The following is a 22,737-nucleotide window of genomic DNA, read 5'->3' as shown; positions in this document are numbered from 1 at the left end:
ATCAAACTTTAACAGTTGGTGGAGTTTAACAAAAGCAAATTCAATGTTTTTGAGTTTATGTATATATGATCAAGTGACTTTCTTAACACAAATATAGCATATCGATCAAAAATATTGAATAATGTTGAACTAGTAACTAAAACTGTAGCTCCACCCCAAGATGATTAGCATTAGATTGTAGAAACAAATTTTTGAGGGGATAATGTAGTAGAACAAGTTATAGAAGGGATTATAATATTTTAGATTAAATAATAACATAGTTATTTAGTGATCAAGATATCGTTCTCCAAGTTGTTGTTCAATATTCTTTAGAAAATCTAAGATTAGAAATTGAAACTAAAAATTTATTTCAATTTATCTAGTGTAAAATTCAAATAATTATTATCAATAAAAGAAGGAACGCTAAATAATTCTATCATTATTTTAACTTCATGTTATAATCTTGTCATTAAAATCAAAAAATCTCTTGTTCTCAATCAAACGACTCCTAAAGGTATTATAAATACACATTTTTTATTTTTATTTTTTAAAAAAATCCTATAAACATGTAATCAAATTCAACAACAACAAACAAAATTCTTCTTGTCTTTTCATAATTCAAAACATGTTCTTGTAAAATTATTTGACTATTTTTTGTAAAATATTTTGGAATAATTATACCACAAACTCATATAATAAGATAATAAAGGATTGAATTCTTTGAAGAAAAAAATTATTTTACGAAAATGATCCATTATCAGTTTGTCAAATCTATCTTTTTAAACCTACTTGCTAACTTGGTGGGAAAAAAATAAAATTAGGATAAATTACTGAAAAAATAATAATGAAATATAAAGATAGGAACTTTCTTGCATTCATTATGGCAATGACAGAAATTTCAATCTTTCCACCTCTAAAAATTCTAAGTGTTCCTTTTGAATCACCATATTTGAAGTCAGTGACACCACATTCAATCTCAACACAATCTGTTCCTTTACTTAAGACACCCATGAAATCATCTAACTCCTTATCAGTAAACATGCCTGCAACTTTATAAACAAGGAAAAGTTAGTACAATAATGTCATTTGAGAATCTAGACATAAAATGTCTTAAAAAATCAAAAGTTTTTTTTTTTTTTTAGGAATGTGACATAAATCATTAGATCTATTAATTAATATTTAAATCTCTAACATTGAACATCAATCGAAAGAGAATCGTCATATAGTTATATGAATGCATAATAATTTATTGAAAACAACACATTTATTTATGTGCATAAACAATAAAAGGAAAAACTAAATTATGGTACGAGAATAGCAAGTACTTATGTACCTAGTAAGAATTACTAGAGTTGTTCAAATAGCTCTTTTTGAACGTACAAACATCTAAAATAACATCAAGTTGATCACAAAACAGATCTAGGTTGCTAGCAAGGAGTAGACTTACCTTCTGATAACATGAAAATGTTAGGTCTCTATGAGAAAATTGGGATTTAACTTATGTGAATGAGAACACAAGTAGACTTTTGCGCCTCCACGGCCTTTTTAACATGACCGACTCTAGGATTAGAAAAGAAGACATCTACTTAGGCCGTCAAATGTGAGGGGTCTCATTTGTTAGTAATAATAGAATTATTATAGGTTTTCATAAAAATAAAATAAAATTGTATTGGCTCATTTCTAAATGACCAATTTGGTCCTTACTTATTTTAGAGGAACTCGAACCACCAACTTGTAAGTCCTATTTATTTTCATTACCTTACTTAGTTAATTAATTTACTAACACGTGTGTTGCACATGTAGCTCATTCTGTAATAAAAACAGGTAAATTACATAGCATTAGCCTCACTACCTACCTCTATAACCTTCAATAAATGATTTTTTTTTCACTTACTTTTTCATTTTTTAAAAAAAATCTTGCTTTTTGTGAAGTGTCTTCAAGATGGAGTTTGCCAAGATTTTTAAAGGTGTCTCTCTTTATTCTGTGATATCCATGTAATTTTAAATTTAAAGTATAACAAATTTATAAGATATGATAAAATTTTCATATATTCTATGTCTATCAATAAATTTGAGTTATATTGATTAAAATGAGTTAAAAATGGTATAATAATGATTCATATACTAAATCTAACTTGCTTATAATTAAGATACAATTATAATTATTGTCATTGAGCTATGTTGATAGACAATGTGGAAAAATAATCTATTAAAACCAATAAGATTACGTTGAAAGTTGACCAATAATGAAAATCATCATCATGACATCCTTTAGATTGTAAGAAAATTATTATTAAATAATTATTTTTTCTTTTTCAAATGGCCAATCATCTCCACTTATTCTAGAGCAATTTTAATTGCCAACTTATACGTTGAAGATGAGAGCATTATTTGATCTAATACATCCTCATTTGTTTCACTTGTCTTAAAATGGATTGTTCTTCAATTCTTATCACGTAACAACATATAGTGAGACATAAATTTCTGAAAAACTGAAGTCATGGGAGACGTAACTTAGGGAATATTATGAAATTCATGGTATTAGTAATATACATCTCAATACACAATATATTATATAGTATATAGGCAAAAAAAAATCAAATAAATTATTAACAATACATAAAGCTAATGCATAATTATTTTTCTAATACGTTTTATCAAACGACCCCAAGAGAATATCAATTGGTTATATTGTGTCATTTCTACCCAATTCTATCTGGATAAGCCCAACCAAATTGGATAAATGCCCAATAAGCCCAGCCCAATTTGGATAAAAGCCCAACAAGCCCTATCCTACATTGAATTAGTTTCCCTTTTATCACTCTCCAGTCTCCACATCCATTTTCCCTCCGTGCTCTGCGAAAATGGCGGTCTTATGCTGCGCCACCTCTGCTTATCCTACGCATACTCTGAGAGTAACTTCTGCTAAAGTTCCAGTGTGTTCGAGCTCTCGAGTTTCAGTTCCTCAGTGGCATCCTTCCGATTCCCCGTTTGTTCCCGAGGTAAAACTGAAGACCGAAATTCTCTGTTGATTTCTCCGAGAAGAACAAAAATAATTGAATATAAAGTTGCACAATTTTGGATTAGGTGTATAAACGAAACGCGTACTTCAGTTTATGTGTAGGAATCTCGTTATCTTACTATACTGATTTTTTTTACACCATTGTAACTACTCGTATGTAGCATTGCTTCATGCTTACTCTTTAGGCATAATACATAAACAGAGGTCAAACTTGGCCTCAGCTGGCAATAAGCACTCAAAATTTGAGAGTGCACATTTAAACTTATTGAACACACCAATTTTGCGTACAAAATGATCATGTATACACCTCCAAAATTTATGTGTCATATCAGTGTCAGGTGAACACCAGACATAGTGAAGACGAGTTGGAGTGTTTAGTAACAGTTGAGACCAAGTTGAAGTGTACAAATGTGCAGTTTCAAAGTTGGAGTGTTACTTGTCTAGGTGATGCTAAGTTTGAGTGTGTTTTTTTATGTATTTTGCCTAATCTTTATGTTTTTAAGTATATCTACCAATAATTTATACATTGAATAACTTAGACTATTGGGGAACTATGACAAAATTTCGGATTCAACTGGATAGCAGGGGTGTAGCCAGGGTACCGCTTCATTGAAAAGTTACACTATATATATAAGGTCAAAATTATTTTTTATTATATACAGTAGATGTTGAATTCCCTTTGTTTCTTCATGTGTTTACCTTTTTCTATTTTGAACCACCACTCGTGAACAGTGCATAGTGGCAGATGTATCGACAGTACCCTATTTATGTAGCACTTTTTGCTTTTTGAGATTCAAACTATGTAAATTTTGACTAACATCTTAAAAATGTATTTGTTAATCATATTGACATGGGAATAATTGTAACTTATACTATTTTGGTATAGTTTTTTAATATCTAAATTTTAATTTTAAAATATTGAGTTAATCTAATCAAATTTAACTTTGAAGTTTAGTCATACTGACTCTCGGGAAGAAAAAAGTTCCACATAAATTGGGACGGAGAGAATATATGTTTTTACTTTGTTCTCACTTACTACCACAAAGTTGTGGTGGATGCAGTGCCTCACCGCTCACTGTCTTAAAATCCTGGATTAATGGGTGTTGATGTTGTGGACTTGATATAAGTCTATTTCATTGAGAATTGAATGCAACATGATTGACTTTTCTGGATCTGCAATGTGTAGGTTAATAAGGCTGTTGATTCTTTGTCAAAAGAGTTCAGAGAAGTTGACAATTTAGTGGCACGCAATACTGCACGAGTTTTGAGAGCTTTCCAAAAGGTCAAGGTTGGATCTCATGTAAGTTTTTATTCGCTAAAATTTGTTACATTGTAGCTTGTAGACATCATTTACATGTGAATTTACATCTTTGGAGCAAATGGATCTTCAAATATATCAATTTTCATTGCAAGACTTCTGTTTATTCTTCGGTTCCTGTGATGTGAACTATACCGACCTGGCGAATGACCATTTGGAGCTTTAGGTCTAGAGTACTGATGGTTTAGGACCTTACTCAACCTTTACCTTAGGATATACTCTCTAGGGTCAGGTGGAAATACACAAGTCATGAATTTGATTATATTGACAATCTCAAAAAAGAAATAAACAAGTCATGAGGGGCCGACTTGTTTTGTTAGTTACCATGACTATGATCTTTTTCTTCTACTGCATGCCGTGAATGATATCTTATCACTAAAAACCTAGTCAAATGTTTTTTTTTGGGTGGTGCTCTGACTAGTATTTTATATTTGCTGTTTATCAAAAGCAGAAAAAAATAAGAACTACTACAGTTTATTACCGTGACTGGAAGCAAGCTAATGAATAGAAAGTTTGTTGAACTACCAACGTCCAATAATCATTGTCGTTGTGATGTGGTGAGACTGAATATCAACAAATAGAAAACACCTGTTACCTTAATTTTACAATATACCTTTTGTTCTCTGAAGAATGCATAATGCATGGACTAGCAGTCTAGCACACAATTTTCTTTCTTCCGGGGGATGGGGCGGAGGGCGTTGAGTCATGGCTAGATGGGATTCAAACCTGTCAACAATTTGTTTTGTACTGTTCCTTAGGTCTATGAACAAATGAAACAAATATGGAAAGTCATTGACACTCTTCCATCCTAGTTAAAATATTACATCACCCCCATTTTGGTGTGCTGGAACAGCATTTATGTTACATTGTATTTTTTACACTGCCCAACATATTCAGAATTTGAGTTCATTCGGGATCTTATTTCTAAGTATTCAGTGGAACACGGTATTTTTACTGAACACGGGTAAACAGAATGGTCTTGGCTACTGGAATGACATTTACAAGGTCCAAGTGTCATAGTGGCAACTAGTAGGCACTCAATTTTGTTGCACTAAAAAGTGTAAAATATACCTGCATCAGCACTTTGGTGGTAGCACTGGCTATGGTCATGAAGAAGCTGGTGGACGTGAAGCCTTGGACCAGGCCTTTGCAGAAATTGTTGGTGCTGAGTCTGCAATTGTTCGATCACAGGTTTGCAATTTTTTCTTGTTTTGGGGTAGCTTCATATTTCCCTGAAAGAGGATATACTTTCTTAATTTACTTTCCCACTTCACCTTCAGTTCTTCTCAGGTACTCATGCAATCACTTGTGCCTTATTCGCTTTCTTAAGACCAGGGGATGAGGTATAGTTATTCTATACTTGTAATTATCACAATACTCTGTTTCATGAATTATTATAGTCCAGAGTACCCATTTATGTTTCAATTATTCGTCATTTTCTAAAAATTATTATTTTTTATGAAAATGACTTGAACCAATTTGCTTCAGCTGTTAGCGATAGCTGGTGCACCTTATGATACTCTGGAGGAAGTAATTGGAAAAAGGGACTCTGGTGGATTGGGTTCTTTAAAAGACTTTGGAGTAGAATACAGGGAAGTCCCAGTAAGTTGCATCTGCATGTTAGATATTAGGTCCGTATGGTTTATTTTTCAGAATTTGAGAATAGCCAACTTTATCTGGACATTTCGCAGCTTTCAGAGGACGGCGGGCTTGATTGGGATGCACTTAAAACCTCTTTAAGACCTCACACTAAGTGTGCACTCATACAGAGATCATGTGGTTATTCCTGGCGTTGCAGTTTGAGTGTATCTGAGATAGGTCGGGCAATCAATATAATCAAGGTGAACCTTTTGAGACCACGTCCTTGATGATAATAGTTATTTCCAAAAACAAATTCTCAAATATTTGGCTACTGAAAGGGTGCCAGAGAATTATGAGTTATTCGAAGTATATCCTTTCTCAGGCATAAGATGCCATGTCTATACACTGATGTCATCCTGATCTTTGATGGTTTGTATTTGTAACACTGGGATAAATAATTTTTCTTTTTTTTCACGTATCAGTGTTCGGATGTCTTACATTTGCTATTAGAAAAGATAGTTCTACCTTCAAATCTCTTCTTTGATGCAGATGCAGAACCCAGGCTGCATGGTCATGGTAGATAACTGCTATGGTGAATTTGTTGACGACATCGAACCTCCTATGGTGGTATGCAAAGTTATTCTTGTCATTAAAGTTCCATTGCATGTGGAAATATCAGAAGTTGATTTTTGGATTAGGGTGCTGACCTAATTGCGGGAAGTTTAATAAAAAATCCGGGTGGAACGATTGCACCATGTGGTGGATATGTTGCCGGAAGGAAAAGATGGGTAGAAGCAGCAGCTGCCCGTCTCTCGGCCCCAGGACTTGGAGTTGATTGTGGTTCTACCCCTGGTGATATAATGAGAACTTTATTTCAGGGTTTATTCCTCTCACCTCAAATGGTTGGTGAAGCAATAAAGGTATCTCTTTTCTGCTCAAGTTTTGATGTGGTAATAATCTTTTGCTTCTTCTGCCTCACCTGGTTATATGCATCTTTGCTGACTCCTGTTGCAAGGGAAGCTTCCTGATAGCTGAAGTCATGGCAGCTAAAGGATATAAAGTGCAGCCACTTTGTCGGATCAAGCGTCATGACACAGTGCAGGTTTGTTTGTCACATCTTGCATTAGTCAAGGCATATACAAGTCCTTGTATTGCTAACTATCGAAGGATGCCCATCTGTTTGCAAAAAAGGTTCTAAAGTGTACCACCCACCATACAATCACACTTCCTCATTCAATGAGCATTGTAACAATCTTCATGTTTCTTCTATAAAGTATATCACTATTTTAAGTACATAATGGTGCTTTCAGATGTGTGCCCATATTTTAAATCAGTCCTTGCTGGATTTCACTTTTAAACGTGCGACTGGACACTTAAGTTTTGTTATTCTTTTCAGGCTGTACAACTCGGAAACCGTGAGCGTCTACTTTCCTTTTGCGAGGCTGTTCAGAGAAGTTCTCCTGTCAGTTCGTTTATCAGGCCTGTTGCCGGTGCAACTGCTGGCTATGCATCTGAGGTATGACCAGTTCGTTGGGAATAAGAGTTTTCTTGTACTTGAGATCTGTTAAAAAAGAGTTTTACTGTACTTGATGGAAACTTTTTCTTTTTTCTTGTGTGTTAACAATGTACTGGAAATACCATTATTGAAGATGGTAAATTGTTAATGCTATGACATAGGAACCTATATGTAACTATCATGCCTTAAAGCTCACGTAGAATTAGTTGTGATGGGAATCTTATATGAGCAAATATGTTCTTTTCATAGTAGGAAGCATTTCTTTAATGTCTTCTTTATATAACTATCTGCTTGGGTTCGTTGGAATCATAGAAGGTCAGGGAGTTGTGGCGTTGAATCTGAAACAAGCTTACCTCTGTCCTGACTTTTTGAGCTTGGATTAGTTAGTTTAATTTTGGATCTTGGTTGATGTCAGTAATTTTATCTTGGTCTTTCTACCTTATTTACCGGCTTGCTTTGTCCTTTTTCTTTTCCTCCGTATACTTAGCATTTGGATTCTTGTAGTATAATTGATATATGAAGCACAACTTAATTACTTTTTTACTGGAGTATATTATCTTGAGCTACTTACCTTCAGCCTATTTTTGGAATGTTATTCATGAGTAGGTCATTTTTGCTGATGGAACCTTCATTGATGGAAGTACGAGCGAACTATCATGTGATGGACCACTAAGAGAGCCTTTCTCTGTTTTCTGTCAGGTAATACTCTGCCATTACTTCCACCTTTAGTTAGTTTTCTATAGGAGTAATTAGTTGTATGTTTGTTTATTGTAACTGATCATGTGGGGAAGAGGTATATATTTGTTCCTTTTTTCAACGGATTTGGAGGAAATTTATTTTTCTCACTTAAATTTCCAATTGCAGGGTGGCACTCACTGGACGCAGTGGGGACTAGTTCTGGGGGAGGTTTTGAAATCTCTATGAAAGTGGGAAAGATTATACATTGGTGAATTCCCTTCACAAAGCATTTTTTCCCACCAAGTTCCTCAGTCTCATCAACGTAAATTGTGGCCAAAAGAGAGATTCTTCATCGACTGCACAACTTTTATAGAGTAGTTTTTCTACCTTTTACAGGTAAGATAGCAATTTCCTCTGATTTGCACTACAAAAGCTTTGGGTCTTTCAAAGAACTGTGAATATGTTAAGTCTGCAAAGATTACTATGCTCTTTGGTATCCCTTGACTATGATTTTGACATGGCTTCAGTGGATTTGGTTTTTCTTTCTAAAACATTATTTGATTAAAAGATTTCTCATCACTTATTTCTGTATCACCCATCAGGCTATGAGAATGATATCGGATTGTCCACGCTATATTGTCATATGCAAGAACGCAAAGACGGTGAAGAGGGTTGCTTGGACAAGAATATGAGAACAAGAAATCCAGCGGTAAGAATTTGTTAGTCTAAGTACTAGTACTTTTGTCAATATATGTTGTTTCTCGGAGAAGGAATGGAAAAAATTGCATATAACTCAAAGGCACATCCATGTTTTTCAAGGAGGAACATGAGAGGTTAGATCCCCTCTTCCAATGTGCATCAGATGAGAATATGGTCAGAATACTCTGAAGATGCCCTTTTTGCATTTTTGAGGAAAAAATGGCCCTTTCGGCTCCGGATTCGGGTTATTTTGTCTCTGCTGGGAGATGATGAACTATATTCTCAGCGATGTCTTTTCTTGTATGGATTTATTATGAAAGCTTTTTATTTTGTATTATAGCAGAGTCCTAATATTGTTGAAAGGGAGTCCAAAGCTTAGTCCTATGATTTGGTTTTGTTGACTCGGTATTATCAAGACCAGGAAGTCAATTTTAGAATTATCTCCAACATTACTCTCGAATGTGAAATCAATTGGAGAAGCAATGACGAAGGCAGAAGTTTCATTAAAGGGTTCGTTATCTATTATTTATAATATAAAAATTGATTTTTATACATATAATGCTACTTTTATGAAAGGGAGCTTAGATGAACTTCCTCATGCCTCTTTATCTCCGCCTTGGCGAGAAGTGTTTCGAAGCTTCTTGTTTATCACTAGGTTTAAGTTTGTCACTATTATTTACAAAATGATTAGAAGAGATTAACTTTTTAAAATTTTTTATTGTATAAAAATGAAGATATTTCATAAAAGGCCATAAAACTAAATAATAATTTCTAAGTAGTCTAACAAACTCAAATCTGTACGTGTGATATTAATAATTCAGTTAATTAAATTTTTGGTATGTTTTTTGAATTGAACGTGTATCCCTGTGCCATTATGGGCACTGGGGGTTGACCAATGACTATTGATTGCTTGGCATGTACTGATACACTAGACATTAAATTCAGACGTTTTATTGATGTTAAATGCGTGGAAGATACGCCCATAATCCAATTCTTCACTATAGTATATAATATATGATTTGCCCGGAAGTGACATAAATTAACCGGAAAAATTGAAGTTATTTTATGACATCAATTTTTAGTTGAAGCCATAAGTAAATAGGTACTCTCGATTCAATTTATTTGTCCTGTTTTTTTTTTTAGTTTTTTTTTTAAAAAAATGACTTTTTGTTTGTTGACAATCTTTTTATATCAATTTTTCACACAACACTTAGCAGAAGAATACAAGATTTTTTAATATATTTTACATATCTTTAATTTAAAATTATAAAAATTTAATATTTATTTTTAAATTTTTTTATGTCAAATTAAAATCAAACAAATAAATTTCAATCTAAACAGTCTATAAGACTCTTTGCGTGTGTCAGAAATCGTGGGGCTGGCACGGCACGTGCATAGCACGTGGTTTGGTGAGCATCTTTCCATGCCACGTGTTAAACGTTCTTCTAGATATTGAGCCCACTATTTTTAGGCTCAGCCAATAGAAATGCAAATTCGATCAATTAGGTGAATCCAGAACTTTCAATTTTCAAAACCACGCATAAAATTCCTACACATACAATTGTAACTTATAATTATCTATTAAATAGAATAAAAATTAACTTTCAAATTCACATTTAATATTTAATAGGCTAATTTTGTTATTTTAAACTAAGTCATATTTTCATGAGAAAACATAGTCCTTGAAACAACTTTGTCAAAAGATGAAGGCCATTACAAAGCCGCGTAACAGACGAGTGAATTGCCTCTATGTCAAACATCCATTTTCTTTATAATCACAGTGTTCAGGCAATTTTATATCTTTATTTTTCAATCATATATCGTAGAGTGTCCAGCTGTGAAAATAACCTGCGGTAGAAATGCACCGTAAAACTATCCTTTAAGCATCATATTAAAAATATCAGAAACTCAACGTGGCAACTTGGTTTTTGAATAAAAAGAAAAGGTTATTTAATCCAATACTTAACAGCGTTGTACGATCTACAGGGTCTGTCTCGTGTTTTGGTTGGTGTACAATATTATTCACAAGAATCCCAACAATTTCTTCATTGCATTTGACGCCCATTTCTACAAACACTGTAAGTACTTCTCTCTCTCTTTCTTGCTCTTTTTTCCTATCTTCTTCAGCTCCTACACTCATTAGTTATACTTTTTATGTCGAAATCATTATGTATTTTGTTGTGTAAACCATAAGGAGATTTTACTTGTTTAGATTACATTATTGTTGAAAGATTAAATTTTTACCTTTCTTGAAAATGTCGTTTCTGTTGTTTAGTGCAGCAGCTGGATCCTTAATGCTTTTTTATTGGGTGAATCTTGAAATATCAGAAGCAAAATCCAATATAGTGGTAGCCTAGCTAGTTTCCGTTTTAGCTTGTTTCAGTCCAAATTGACCTTGTAATTTGTAAAGGGTTTGTCTTTTTAATGATTTTAAGGTCATAAAAATACAAGGTCAACAGTTGAGGAAACTAGAGGTGAGGCATAGTGCTTGTAATTTCATCTTGTTCTTGGGCAAAAGCCCCAAAATTAGCACACTGAGTCACTCACTGTTAGCTAAAATATCATCCATGATTGTGGGATTACACTGGCAGGGTAAAGGCTGCGTACATCCTACCTTGACCCCACTTGTGGGATTACACGGATATGTTGTTTTGTTCTTGTACTAGTGATACTATGATACTTTGGATTCCCCATATTTCTCTTTGTAGTTAGGACTAAGTGTTGATATCATTAAGTGCTCTTTTCTTTTAACCTTTTCACTTACCTTAACTCAATCTTGAGCTAACTAACAGATTTTATGGTAATTTATTGTTGATTGGGTACCAATTAAGAAGTGCGAACACCATTAACTTATTTCGGGTGACATAAATTGTTTACCTTCAAGACAAAAGGAGTTGGATCTCACCACTTCAGACAACAATACCGAGTTTGTTGTTGGAGAGCGTACATGTTATGTTGCACCTTGGACGGCTTCCTGTTTTCCAAGAACATTTGCATATCATGGTTCACCAGATGGTTTAGTTTAGATTTATTGGTTAATGGAGCTCTATCTGTTTATTGATCCAAAATGGGATGGATTGGGAACATTGAGGGCCTTTGAAGGGTTAGATACAGGTCATGAATTAGTCAATACTGCCCTTCTAGTTAGAACATTGAAGTTGAGGACCGAAGGCAAAGCTGGGTTGTGCCTGGAATTAGAACCTTTCAGATAATGAATAATGGTATAATTGGGCTAAAAAACTGACTGGTATGATAAGTCAGTGTTACAGGCTAGTCGTTTGAGTTTCTTAATTGTTGCAAGTGATGACATATCCCGATGGTTTCCATGAAGAGTGAAGGTCGAGGAATAGAAATGAAAGTTGATGGTTGATCTATAGGTATCAGTAGCTATATTGTACACAATTGAATTTTGGGTAACATTGAAAATTGTACTTCTGTAAATTAATGAAATTATTGTCTATTTCATTTCCCTACAGTTCTCTTGAAATATAAAAGCTCAACTTGAAATGTGCAATTCAGTCCTGATAAGTCTTAACACCACTGTGCAGGTCTTGATTTTGATAATCTTGTTGGCTAACAACAAATATGGAAGATCTGGATCGTGGGAAAGTCACACTGATAGGATCCACTATATGTCTTATGCTGACTTTGCATTTCAGCATACAGCTAGTGACACAACATTTTATGTCATGGAAGAAGCCTAAAGAGCAAAAGGCCATAATTATTATCGTCCTCATGGCACCCTTGTATGCTATTATCTCCTTCATTGGGTTGATCGATTTCATGGGAAGCAAACCCTTTTTCACTTTCTTGGAATCTGTCAAAGAATGTTATGAAGCAATTGTAAGTCAATATATATCCAACTCAACATTTTCTGCCTGCATCAAGTGTCACTTGTTGAGCTGTGTTCTTGTCAGAGATTCTTTACTCACTTGTGTTCTAAGTGATACAGGTGATGGCTAAGTTCCTGGGGTTGATGTACACTTACTTGAACATTTCCATAAGCAAAAACATAGTCCCTGATGAAATTAAGGGAAGACAGATTCACCACTCATTCCCAATGACACTCTTCCAGGTACAATGTGTAATCTAAAATTATGCGTACATCATGTCACTCTTATAAACCATTAACACTGCATGTTTGTGAGAACAAGTTTTGTGATGAAGCCGCAAGGATGAAAACTAAGTTACATTCCATTTAGCATGCCTTGTAGAGTCATATATACCGTTAAGCACAGAGTGCACTATGTCAACTCTTTTGCATCAATGGGTAGGTAAGCTCCTGCATTGAGTTGCTTACTAATTTTACATGGACAAATTATTATCACCGTGTAGTAAGTTTACAAACTCAGATGCTAGGCATATAAGTATAGTATTTCAGAGTATTTCAGCGCTCTCTGTCTTTTCTGTTTGGGACCAAAAGCATGATGCCTCCTAGAACCTTCTACTTTGTTACATTTACATTTTAGTATTTTCATGGTACCCAGTCACAAGCTAACTGCTGTGTCACTGCAGCCTCACACTGCTCATTTGAACCATCATACGTTGAAGCTTCTCAAGAACTGGACATGGCAGTTTGTTGTGATTCGGCCTGTATTCTCCATCTTAATGATTATTCTACAAATGTTTGGAGTGTACCCTAGTTGGATTAGCTGGACCTTTACCATCATTTTAAACATATCCGTTTCACTGGCTTTGTACTCTCTTGTGGTTTTCTACCACGTGTTTGCAAAAGAGTTGGCGCCTCACAAGCCACTAGCCAAGTTCCTGTGTGTCAAAGGAATTGTCTTTTTCGTTTTCTGGCAGGTACAATTCTCATCTTTTCTTACAGTCTTATCGTTTGCTTTCTTGTACATTACATATTGGAGTTCAAATTTTGCTACTATTTGCTTTGTTGACAAGGATATTGTTCATCCTATGGAATCTGAATTATTGATTAAAATGTTCTACAACAACAACAAACCTAGTGTAATCCCACAAATGGGGTTTGGGGAGGATGGTGTATATGTAGCCTCACCCCTACCTTGTAAAGGTAGAGAGACTGTTTCCGATGTACCTTCAGCTCATTAGAATGTACTATATTTCCAAATATACGAATGGTATAATTGCTCCTGTAGTCATAGTATTGCTCATGTAGTTTCTTGTTCTTCGATTTCTGTAACTATCTGTTGTTTCTTGTACCTGGATTGTCGTATATTTGTGGTTGTAGTTTCCGTTCTGTTACTATCTATATGGTGCTTCCTGTACTTCCGTTAGTTTTAATTTTTTTTAAAAAAGTACTTCCATTAGTTCTTATTTGAGGATTGCTTTGGACTGTTTTTCCTTGAGCCAAGGGTCTATCGGAAACAATCTCTCTATCTCTGAGGTAGGGTTAAGGTCTTGCGTACACTCTACTCTCCCCACAAACCCCTCTTTGTGGGACGACTACACTGTGTTGTTGTTGTTGTATCCTAATGGTATAAAAATCAAATAATTAGTGCGGAGTTTCTTTATGAAGTCTGCTTTTAGTCTTTTACAGTAAATTTTTCGTCATGCTAAAAAAGAAACTTGTACCACTCTGCAGGGTATTCTGCTCAATATTCTGGTAGCACTAGGCATAATCAAATCTCACCATTTCTGGCTCGAGGTGGAGCGCATACAGGAAGGTATGCAGAATGTACTGGTGATTGTGGAGATGGTTTTCTTCGCTATCCTTATGCGTCATGCATACAGTGCAGCGCCATATCGCCAAGAAGCTCTTACAACTACTTCAGGAGATAAAAAGAAAGAATGATTATGCAACATGCATTGTTGTGAAAAATTATCTTCAGTCATCAGTCACTTCTTCCTATTGCTTGTGTGTTATATTGGACTTGCTTGTTGATGTATACTATAGATTCTTCTATTAAATAATGTAACCTTAAATGGAGTCAGAAATATACAGAAAGTGGATTAAGAAGAACTAGAGTTTTATCATCAGGCGGTATTGTTTGTACTTTTAGCACCTATTACAAGATTTGTAGAGATGAAAAAAGATCTTATTAGAACAAGACAAATCAACTAGAACATTTTGTGAGAGTTATTTAGAATTGAATCCTTTGATTCTGAGGCAATGGATACTTCATTTGAAATAAAACAGAGAAGCATATGAGCAGTTGATTCTTTTCTTTTCTTTTTTTGTCTAAAATATAATTATAACTTTTGATTACTCGGCTAAAAAGAACAGCACAATATACTAAGCTTTTGTTATGTGCACGAAAGAACTATTCTTCTTTATCTATTCTCTAAGGTTTGTCTACAACAAGCTTTTGAGGTAATGTGATAAATTATCAAACTCTGATTTTTACACTATTTTTTAAGTAATGTCTGATATAATAACCATAAAGAAAACTTAATAATTGATGTATAATAAAAGTCATATAAATATAAAAATAAAAGGTAACACTACTTGTTCCAAGAATCCTAAAATACGACGATTTTATTTATAAAATTTATGGGTCGTTTAGTAGAGTGCATTAGAAAAACTAATGCATGTATTAGTTTTGTATTAATAGTATCTTGTTTGATACATTTTTTCAACCTAATATATAGAAATCTACTGTATTAATAATGTAGTGGGTTTTAATGCATGCATTAACATGGTTAAAGACCACATTGCCCCTCAAATATTTTTTACATCTTTCCACCATAATTGTGGAAATAAATATTTGTATGCAATATATATTATTTTTAATACACCAAACTAAACAATGCCATAAGAAATAATTTATGTATAATCAATGCAAACATTAACAATGTAAACATTACCAATACACTATATTTAGCATTATTATTATACATTATACCAACTGACCCCTTATATAGTACTAGTACACACATAATTACTCTTTTTCTTTATCTTCTCTCCCACACTATTTTCCATTTTCTCTAATTATATAATGTAATACTTTTTATTCCCCAATAACTGATAATTTCCTTTTTATTTTTATATTACTTTTAAATACATTTAGATTTGTATTGTTTATTTATATAATCAGAACCTACCACTAAAATTGTTATTCTTGTTCTAAAATAAACTAACTTAGTAAATTAATAAGAAAAAGAGATAGTAAAAAAAAAAGAGAGATCTATGGCAAAAAAAAGAAGTAGAAGAGTTATGTTTCTTGTTCTATTAATTTCATAATCAGTATAAGCTATTTATAGCTAAGGATATCAAAGAATAAGGGACAGAGACAAGGCAATTTGCCATTAATGGGTCTCATTCTTTTAAATGGAGCATCCGCCTAGGATTTTATAATAATTCTCCCTAAAATAATGTTTTTAGAGAAAAATATAAAATCTGGTCCCACATCCTATAAGAGAGGTGTTCTACGCCACGTATGATTGGAAAAATCCTGTTGAGAAGAAGAGCTCTGCAAATTGGCTAAGTATACAGGAGCTAGTAAAAAAATGGAGTCTTCATTATCCCTTTTGTTTTTGGAATTCTATTAAATACCTGAACCCCTTCACATAAACTTTCTTCTTTGATTCATTTCAAAGTATTGAACTTTACCATGACAGCACTTGCTCAAATTTCCATCAATTTATCACCCTTAAACACACCAAACGATGCTCTGTACAGAAAACCAAACTTTCTTGGGCTGAAATTACAGAGACCCAGTTATTGTTTCACTGGTTTAAGTTCAAGAAAAGTATCAATTTGTAGTAGTTGGTACAAATTAGGAGCTTTTAAGGAGAAAACCTCATTCTTGACAGATAAAAATGGGATTTTGATGAAGGAGGTGAGATGGGGTTGTGAGAAGAGAATGGTTTTTGTGAAATTCAAACAAGGGTTTGGATTTGATGGGATTGGTGATGGTGGTGGTGGTGGTGGTGGTGGGAGGGATAATAGTGAGACTGTGAGAGTGTTGAGTAATCTTGTTCTAGCAATTGGGTTGACTTATCTCACTATGACTGGTCAGCTGGGTTGGATCTTGGATGCTATTGTTTCTGTTTGGGTATTTTTTTTCTCTAGATTTCTCTCTCAAGCATCACTTAGCTTGACATATTAGCATTTAGATTCTATTTGTGTCCCATTTTGTTATTAGATATGATATATTTATTGAGTATGATGATTAGGGTAGAGGGTTAGTTAGGTAGTTGAGAGTTATCTCGCTTTTTCTTCCATACTAATAGTCCGGTGTATTCTTATTACTCCATTTCTGTACCATTCAATGTTTCTTGCACTTTGATTATGGTATTATTTTGTTGTATTGATTGTTCCCTTTTAGTATGCTTTGTCATGCGTTCTTTAGTATTTTATCTTGGTTTTTTCACTTCTGTTGTTTTCGCTCTTTGAACTGCTTTGTAATGCTTTTACTTGAGTCGAGGGTACAACCTCTCTACCTCCCAAGGTAGGAGTAAGGTCTGCGTAAACACACTATCCTCCCCAGACATCATTTGTGGGATTTATTGGGTGTGTTGTTGTTGATGATGATGATATGAAATGAGCTTAGATAAAAAAGTGGGATTCATATAGCTGATCCTAACTTGTTTGAGATTGAGGCGTAGTAGTAGTTGTTGTTTGGTTACTAGAGATATACATCTATATTTAATTTTACGTGGAATTGTTAGACATTAGTTTTTTGTGAGCATGATTTGCCATAAGTACTTTCATCGCATATATCACCTTTAAGGTATATGGAGTAATGCTAGTTCGAAAACTTCTTTTAATTCTCATTTGCTGTTTCTGATACTTAACACGAATAGGATAATGCAGTAGATGGAACATGTGTATACTATGATGATGCTTATCTTTCATATTTGTGGTGTTCGTATTCACTACATTTTGAAATTTATTTGAAGTTATCGCTGCTCGCAAAGTTCTTAAATCCGAGGGACTAATGAGTAATATATTACAATATTTTTTTTTTGTTATGCAGTCAATCTTTGTATTGATGCTTTTCATGTATTAGCTATGAATATCTTGTCACGCCATACCTTATGAATATTAACAGCTGTCTTTCATTTTCTGGCTCTCAGCTCCTTGCAGTTCTACTTCCAATTTTAGGTTTGGGAGCTTTTATTTGGTGGGCTGGACGAGATATTGTTCAAAGCGCTGTAAGGGAACTGAACTTGCATCTCTTCACTTTGACACATATATCCTATTATTTCAAATGCCTGCTTTGAGAATTGCATAAGTGCCTACTTGTGCCTGTGAAATATGAAATTTAAGTAGTTTGTTTGATCATTTGACTGATTATAAATTTATGTGGACAGTACATCTCATCCATTATTATTAAGTGTTGAATTGCAGTTTAAATTATTTTATTTCATTAAAGGAATCCGGTATTCAAACTCCTCTAGTGTATAGATCCCAATGAGATCACTTTCTCCCCATTTAGTCTTTATAGATTTGGTCATCTCAACATGTGTCATGTACTACAGTGCATCAAGGACTTCTGTTTTTATTTGCTTCAACTAAAATGCATAAATTTCATCCAAAAAATGCAATTTGTAACATCGCTCTATTGCCTCATATCAATTTAGCACTTGTCAGTATCTTAAAATGTGTCAAGTTCTGCATCATCCAACCTGCTCTATTATATCCTTGACGTGAAATGCTTAAATTTCAACTGGAAAATTGAATTCTAGAACAACTACTATTTGTGACAAACAATTGGTTATCTTGTGCTCATATATATTTACAATGTGTGTGTGATGCTTTTACCAATTGCAGCAGGATTATTCTATTGTAGGTACACCCCTTAGTCCCTACAGTGATGAGAAATAGATTCTTAAAAAAAATTAAGGCAGATCAAATGAACTGTTCTCTGGGTCCATTTTTAACAACTATCAAACTTCTTACGGCACATGTTTCCTTCTGTGTTTGCTAATGATTTCTTCTACTTAGCAGTGCCCAAACTGTGGGAATGATTTTCAAATTTTCAGGTAAGATCAAATGGAACCTTGTTTAAGAGAAATATTTGAAGCCAGGGGCCTGATTTCTTTTGTTAGTTACTCATAGCTTTGATTTTCACCTAGTGCAGGTCTACTTTAAATGATGAGGTTCAGCTTTGCCCTTTCTGTACTCAGCCATTCTCAGGTTAAAATCAATACTCTAAGTTGGCTTGTCTCCCATGTTTTGACAACTTTCTCATAGCTGATCGATTGATGGCATTCTTATTTCATTTAGTTACACTACTATTGTCATGTTGGTTTTTAAGAGAGCGGATGGGAAATTGCACGTGTTATTGTATTGTATTCTGCAACCTTATATTATTAGGTATCTGAAGGGAGTACTGTCAAAATCTTGTAGAGTTGGGCTTCTTGCCAAGATTTTTGCTTCACCAGTATTTATTCTCATCATATTTGCACCTTATAAAACAGATGTGGCCTGTGGTATTGTTTTAGTAGGTGGAAATTGGAATGGAGGGTGAGGAAGAGTAAAAAATGACAAGCCAATTCTAATAGATAGTTTATTCTAGTTTGGGAGAAATTTTATAATAAAATTTGATGTTGTGTTCAAACTTGGTGTTTTTGGACGTTACCACATGAAACAGTTCTTTAATGCGGCTTTTCTTGACGTTGAATACAATTAATGGCTTCGTCAATGGACTGAGTCTGAGCTCAATTAGCTAAGCAATATCAATTTTCATCCAATTAGTTACTTATTTTCTGAATGAACCACAGAAGAGATTTATCTAGAAATTCAAATATCAAATAGCTCGTTTCATGTATGGCCCTAAATAAAATTATGTACCCTTGCTTACCTCGCGTTTCTCCGCCTCATAATCTTTTATCTTTGTCTTAATGCATATATGAAAGGTAAACCATCAGAAGTTCACAGCTCTTCATGTGGCTTGTTTGCATGCAGTTGGGCTTACTGTACCGATCTCGTAGTCCTAGATATAAGGAGAACTTGATCTATTTCTCTTCTTTTCTAAAATTATCTTCTCTCCGTCGTTGTCATTTGAATCCTTGGAGTATATACATGACTGATATTTTTAATGATGATTAAGAACTTGAATACAACAGTGCAATCGGATGTTGCTACGATAATATCTTAAGAGTGTCGGATGTGTTTAACTTTTCTTTCTGTTATCTTGAACTTCCATGTTAAATTGATTATTTTTTTTCATTTCAAATCTATGTTCAAACATTGATATGGGTCATATCATGGTAACTGATGCAAGCTAAGCTTGTTATTTAAGTTATTCCATGCATCATCTTTATTGATGAGTTATTCTACACATCATCTTTGGGCTTAGTAATGTTATATCTGCAGTTGTTGGTGATAAGTTCGTGAGAGACCCAGTAACGTTCTCCAACCAGTCAACTACATTTGGTCAAGCATTCAGTGATTTCAGTACTCGTTCAAAGAAAGGTTCATCGTTCTTACTCTTCTTTTTAAAACATTCACTTGTTATGGTGTTTTTTATCAGGTGCATAATCGATTTATCTAAACTTAATAGGGCAATAACAGTCTATTCATTTCGTGAAGTTCTTTTTTCTTGTTTTGGGATAGTGTTCATCTGATGAAAGTTAATGCTGCCTCTCCCGTAAATAAGCTCCACTTTTGCAGTTCTCCTTCTGAAAAGTTAGCCAGCATAAACAAATAACAAAATGGATTCCTTCAAGAAAGAATAGTCATTCTTTTCTAACTTCTTTGGAATCCTTATGTGCTCTGTTAGTGCGGGTATTCAAATATTTCCCTAAGATTAAAGCCTTTGTCTAAAACGAGAAGTTCTAGCAGCTGAAACATTATGGGGAAGCTGCTAGTCTCTCCTTCTATATTAGAAACAAACTTAATTGTTTTGAGATCACTAAGCTAAACTTTGGCAGAAATGCAAGGTAAGGCTTGGAAACAGCCTCTGGCAGAAATGCAAGGTAAGGCTGCGTACAATAGACCCTTGTGGTCAGGCCCTTCCCCGGACCCCGCGCATAGCGGGAGCTTTAGTGCATCGGGCCCTTTATGCTTATTTACTTTTGAGTTTTTCTTGAAACAAAAGGAGCGTCTAGTTTTTACATTTCTGGATATAATAGTTGCAGTACATTAAGTATCCACCCCCTTCCCTTAATTGAACGCTTATTTTGGGGGTTGTCATGGGGATATAAGGATTCAGGAAATTTAAAAGGCTTACGAAGCTTAAAATTCCAAGCAAACTTAGTTTATGTTTCTTCTCATCATAAGCTTCTGTCCGAGAATTTTTTAAGAATAAGAAATGGATCTTCAAAACATGTTTCCCGGATAAACCTGAAATAATCCTCATAAGAATTTGATTTAACTGCTAGACAGTGGAATACTGCTAAAACTTGTGCAACTTTTGACGATTAGAGCTTAAAATCATGATCCTAGGACTGTCCCTTGATATATCTGGATTAGAGACTACTTCACGTCATGTATTTTTGCTTTACAGGTAAGGATTCCTCTATTGGAATTGTTGATATAGAAGCCGAAGTTAAGGACGCGGAGTAGGCAGTGGTATCCAGTGATACAGTAGCATATGGTAAAGCACTCAGATTCTTTTTGCATCTTTGCCTATGCATGTGATGGACAACAGTTCAAAGAAAGCTGTAGCTATTTATAAACAGTATATATGTATACATATCTAATGTGTCGTCCACCTTTGTCTCCCTTAGATTTGTCTTTTTTATTTCAAAAGAAAAGCCCATGCACAATCGTTTTGTCGTTAGTCCATAATTACTCCATACACTGCCAGTGTAGAAACGATGTCCAGAATAGAACTGTTTGGACATGGTGTACAATCTGTGTTTCTAAAATGAAGTCATTTCGAAATTGTCATATTCTGTCCATCTTTATCTCCTGGTGAAACCTTGTTTTGTCCATCTCCGTCATTCCTCACTTGGGAGTGGATGTGTTTCAGAATTGATCCTTCTATCATTGTTATTGTTGAGTGCTGGTACAACATAATTTGCTATTGATATGAACATATGCACCCTCCTAACATAGATGGTGTGATTTACATTTTAGCAGTCATTTGCTGGTCTTGTCCTATTATGTATGAGGCTGCTTCTTTTTCTTCTTTCACAGAAATCATCATTAGGGATTATGGGGAAGCAGCAGCTGCTGAACGGGAAGAAGACAAGAACATCCCACATCAATATGAAGAGAAGCTTCTCGTAAGCACTACTTTTGGTCATAAATGCCGAACACCATGTTCAGCATAGCTTGTTATGCATGGTCGTACATGACTGTACAGTCGCAAACACATGGTCAACATATTATAGAATATTGCTGATTATGTTAGGAAAAGTGGTGATACCACTATACCTTATTGCAGTTTCCCCATAGTATACCATAGCATATGATAGCTCCTCATGTTTGTAAAAATACTATCTAGCTTCTCATCAGTTGAGTTGTTGATTGTATTATGATGTAATAAACGACATACTCCGTGTAATTTCACAAGTGAGGTCTGGGGAGGCTCTCGCTTTCCAACGTTTTAGCGAAGCCAGATGCTGCCGGTTTCTCTATGACAGTAGGAGCAATAAGCTGAACCTGGTGCATTTCTGTGGTCAAATGGAAGAGCTTTGGCTTTTGTGGTATACCAACAAAACTTGTTCCTTTCTCTTTTTAAATTTTTTATTTTTTTCCTTCTTGAGACTTGCCATTCCTTGTGTTTTGGTGGACTGCTGTGCCAAATTTCAGTCGCACAATGTTCATAGCGAAAAATTCCAATATCTCAGAAAGCTGAACTGCTATTACCAGTTCATTTTCTAAACAATTTAGAGCTTAATGTTGTGTAAAAAACATAACTAAAAGTGTTCCATGTTTCTAACAACATATTACATTCAGTTTCTTGTCATTGGTTTCCTCCTTCAATAGCTAGAATTGTACGAATAGGTAATTCTTTACCAACCATCTTCCATAGTCTAACATACATGGAAATAGGCACCAAATGACCAAAAGCACAACGGAAGGAAACAGTTTGAAGAAACAAATGAGCTTGCCGCATCTGACTC

At 34.4% G+C, this 22,737-nt stretch overlaps 3 protein-coding genes across 5 annotated transcripts; all 3 read left to right on the top strand.

Moving 5' to 3' along the window:
• Positions 1 to 2,806: 2,806 nt before the first annotated feature.
• On the top strand, positions 2,807 to 9,201 carry LOC129893030 (uncharacterized). The gene is made up of 13 exons (XM_055968520.1): positions 2,807 to 2,981; positions 4,188 to 4,301; positions 5,400 to 5,510; positions 5,600 to 5,662; positions 5,808 to 5,921; positions 6,011 to 6,160; positions 6,450 to 6,527; positions 6,599 to 6,820; positions 6,916 to 7,002; positions 7,297 to 7,416; positions 8,023 to 8,115; positions 8,281 to 8,490; positions 8,697 to 9,201. Exons 1-12 carry the CDS (start codon positions 2,844 to 2,846, stop codon positions 8,338 to 8,340), a joined length of 1,350 nt encoding a protein of 449 aa, XP_055824495.1. The 5' UTR covers positions 2,807 to 2,843; the 3' UTR covers positions 8,341 to 8,490; positions 8,697 to 9,201.
• A 1,426-nt stretch (positions 9,202 to 10,627) lies between these two features.
• LOC129892014 (uncharacterized) lies at positions 10,628 to 14,931 on the top strand. 2 transcript variants are annotated; one of them, XM_055967534.1, is made up of 5 exons: positions 10,628 to 10,871; positions 12,342 to 12,636; positions 12,746 to 12,868; positions 13,309 to 13,599; positions 14,357 to 14,931. In XM_055967534.1, the coding sequence occupies exons 2-5, from the start codon at positions 12,379 to 12,381 to the stop codon at positions 14,564 to 14,566; spliced, it is 882 nt and encodes a 293-aa protein (XP_055823509.1). In that variant the 5' UTR covers positions 10,628 to 10,871; positions 12,342 to 12,378; the 3' UTR covers positions 14,567 to 14,931. The 2 variants fall into 2 exon arrangements, with proteins under 2 accessions (XP_055823509.1, XP_055823510.1); XM_055967535.1 differs by lacking the exon at positions 10,628 to 10,871 and adding an exon at positions 11,065 to 12,170.
• A 1,193-nt stretch (positions 14,932 to 16,124) lies between these two features.
• Positions 16,125 to 22,376, top strand: LOC129891338 (uncharacterized). 2 transcript variants are annotated; one of them, XM_055966655.1, is made up of 7 exons: positions 16,142 to 16,769; positions 17,794 to 17,871; positions 18,668 to 18,702; positions 18,801 to 18,856; positions 20,039 to 20,137; positions 21,171 to 21,260; positions 21,806 to 22,376. In XM_055966655.1, exons 1-6 carry the CDS (start codon positions 16,326 to 16,328, stop codon positions 21,227 to 21,229), a joined length of 771 nt encoding a protein of 256 aa, XP_055822630.1. In that variant the 5' UTR covers positions 16,142 to 16,325; the 3' UTR covers positions 21,230 to 21,260; positions 21,806 to 22,376. The 2 variants fall into 2 exon arrangements, with proteins under 2 accessions (XP_055822631.1, XP_055822630.1); XM_055966656.1 differs by lacking the exons at positions 18,668 to 18,702; positions 18,801 to 18,856; positions 20,039 to 20,137; positions 21,171 to 21,260; positions 21,806 to 22,376 and adding an exon at positions 18,510 to 18,661 and having other exon boundaries at positions 16,125 to 16,769.
• The last annotated feature ends 361 nt before the right edge of the window (positions 22,377 to 22,737 follow it).

This window comes from Solanum dulcamara, chromosome 6 (genome assembly GCF_947179165.1).
Source record: "Solanum dulcamara chromosome 6, daSolDulc1.2, whole genome shotgun sequence".
In the NCBI taxonomy this organism is placed as follows: Eukaryota; Viridiplantae; Streptophyta; class Magnoliopsida; order Solanales; family Solanaceae; genus Solanum; species Solanum dulcamara.
Note: the sequence above shows the minus strand (reverse complement) of the source record. Positions and strands in the feature narration are given on the sequence as shown.

Coding starts and splice junctions, on each gene's coding strand:
- LOC129891338 (XM_055966655.1), top strand. CDS start 16,326: ATGACAGCACTTGCTCAAATTTCCATCAATTTATCACCCTTAAACACA. Junction 17,872..18,667: donor GAGATATTGTTCAAAGCGCT/GTAAGGGAACTG, acceptor TCTACTTAGCAG/TGCCCAAACTGTGGGAATGA. Junction 20,138..21,170: donor CAGTACTCGTTCAAAGAAAG/GTTCATCGTTCT, acceptor TTTGCTTTACAG/GTAAGGATTCCTCTATTGGA.
- LOC129892014 (XM_055967534.1), top strand. CDS start 12,379: ATGGAAGATCTGGATCGTGGGAAAGTCACACTGATAGGATCCACTATA. Junction 12,637..12,745: donor AAGAATGTTATGAAGCAATT/GTAAGTCAATAT, acceptor TAAGTGATACAG/GTGATGGCTAAGTTCCTGGG. Junction 12,869..13,308: donor TCCCAATGACACTCTTCCAG/GTACAATGTGTA, acceptor GTGTCACTGCAG/CCTCACACTGCTCATTTGAA.
- LOC129893030 (XM_055968520.1), top strand. CDS start 2,844: ATGGCGGTCTTATGCTGCGCCACCTCTGCTTATCCTACGCATACTCTG. Junction 6,821..6,915: donor TGGTTGGTGAAGCAATAAAG/GTATCTCTTTTC, acceptor TCCTGTTGCAAG/GGAAGCTTCCTGATAGCTGA. Junction 7,003..7,296: donor AGCGTCATGACACAGTGCAG/GTTTGTTTGTCA, acceptor TATTCTTTTCAG/GCTGTACAACTCGGAAACCG.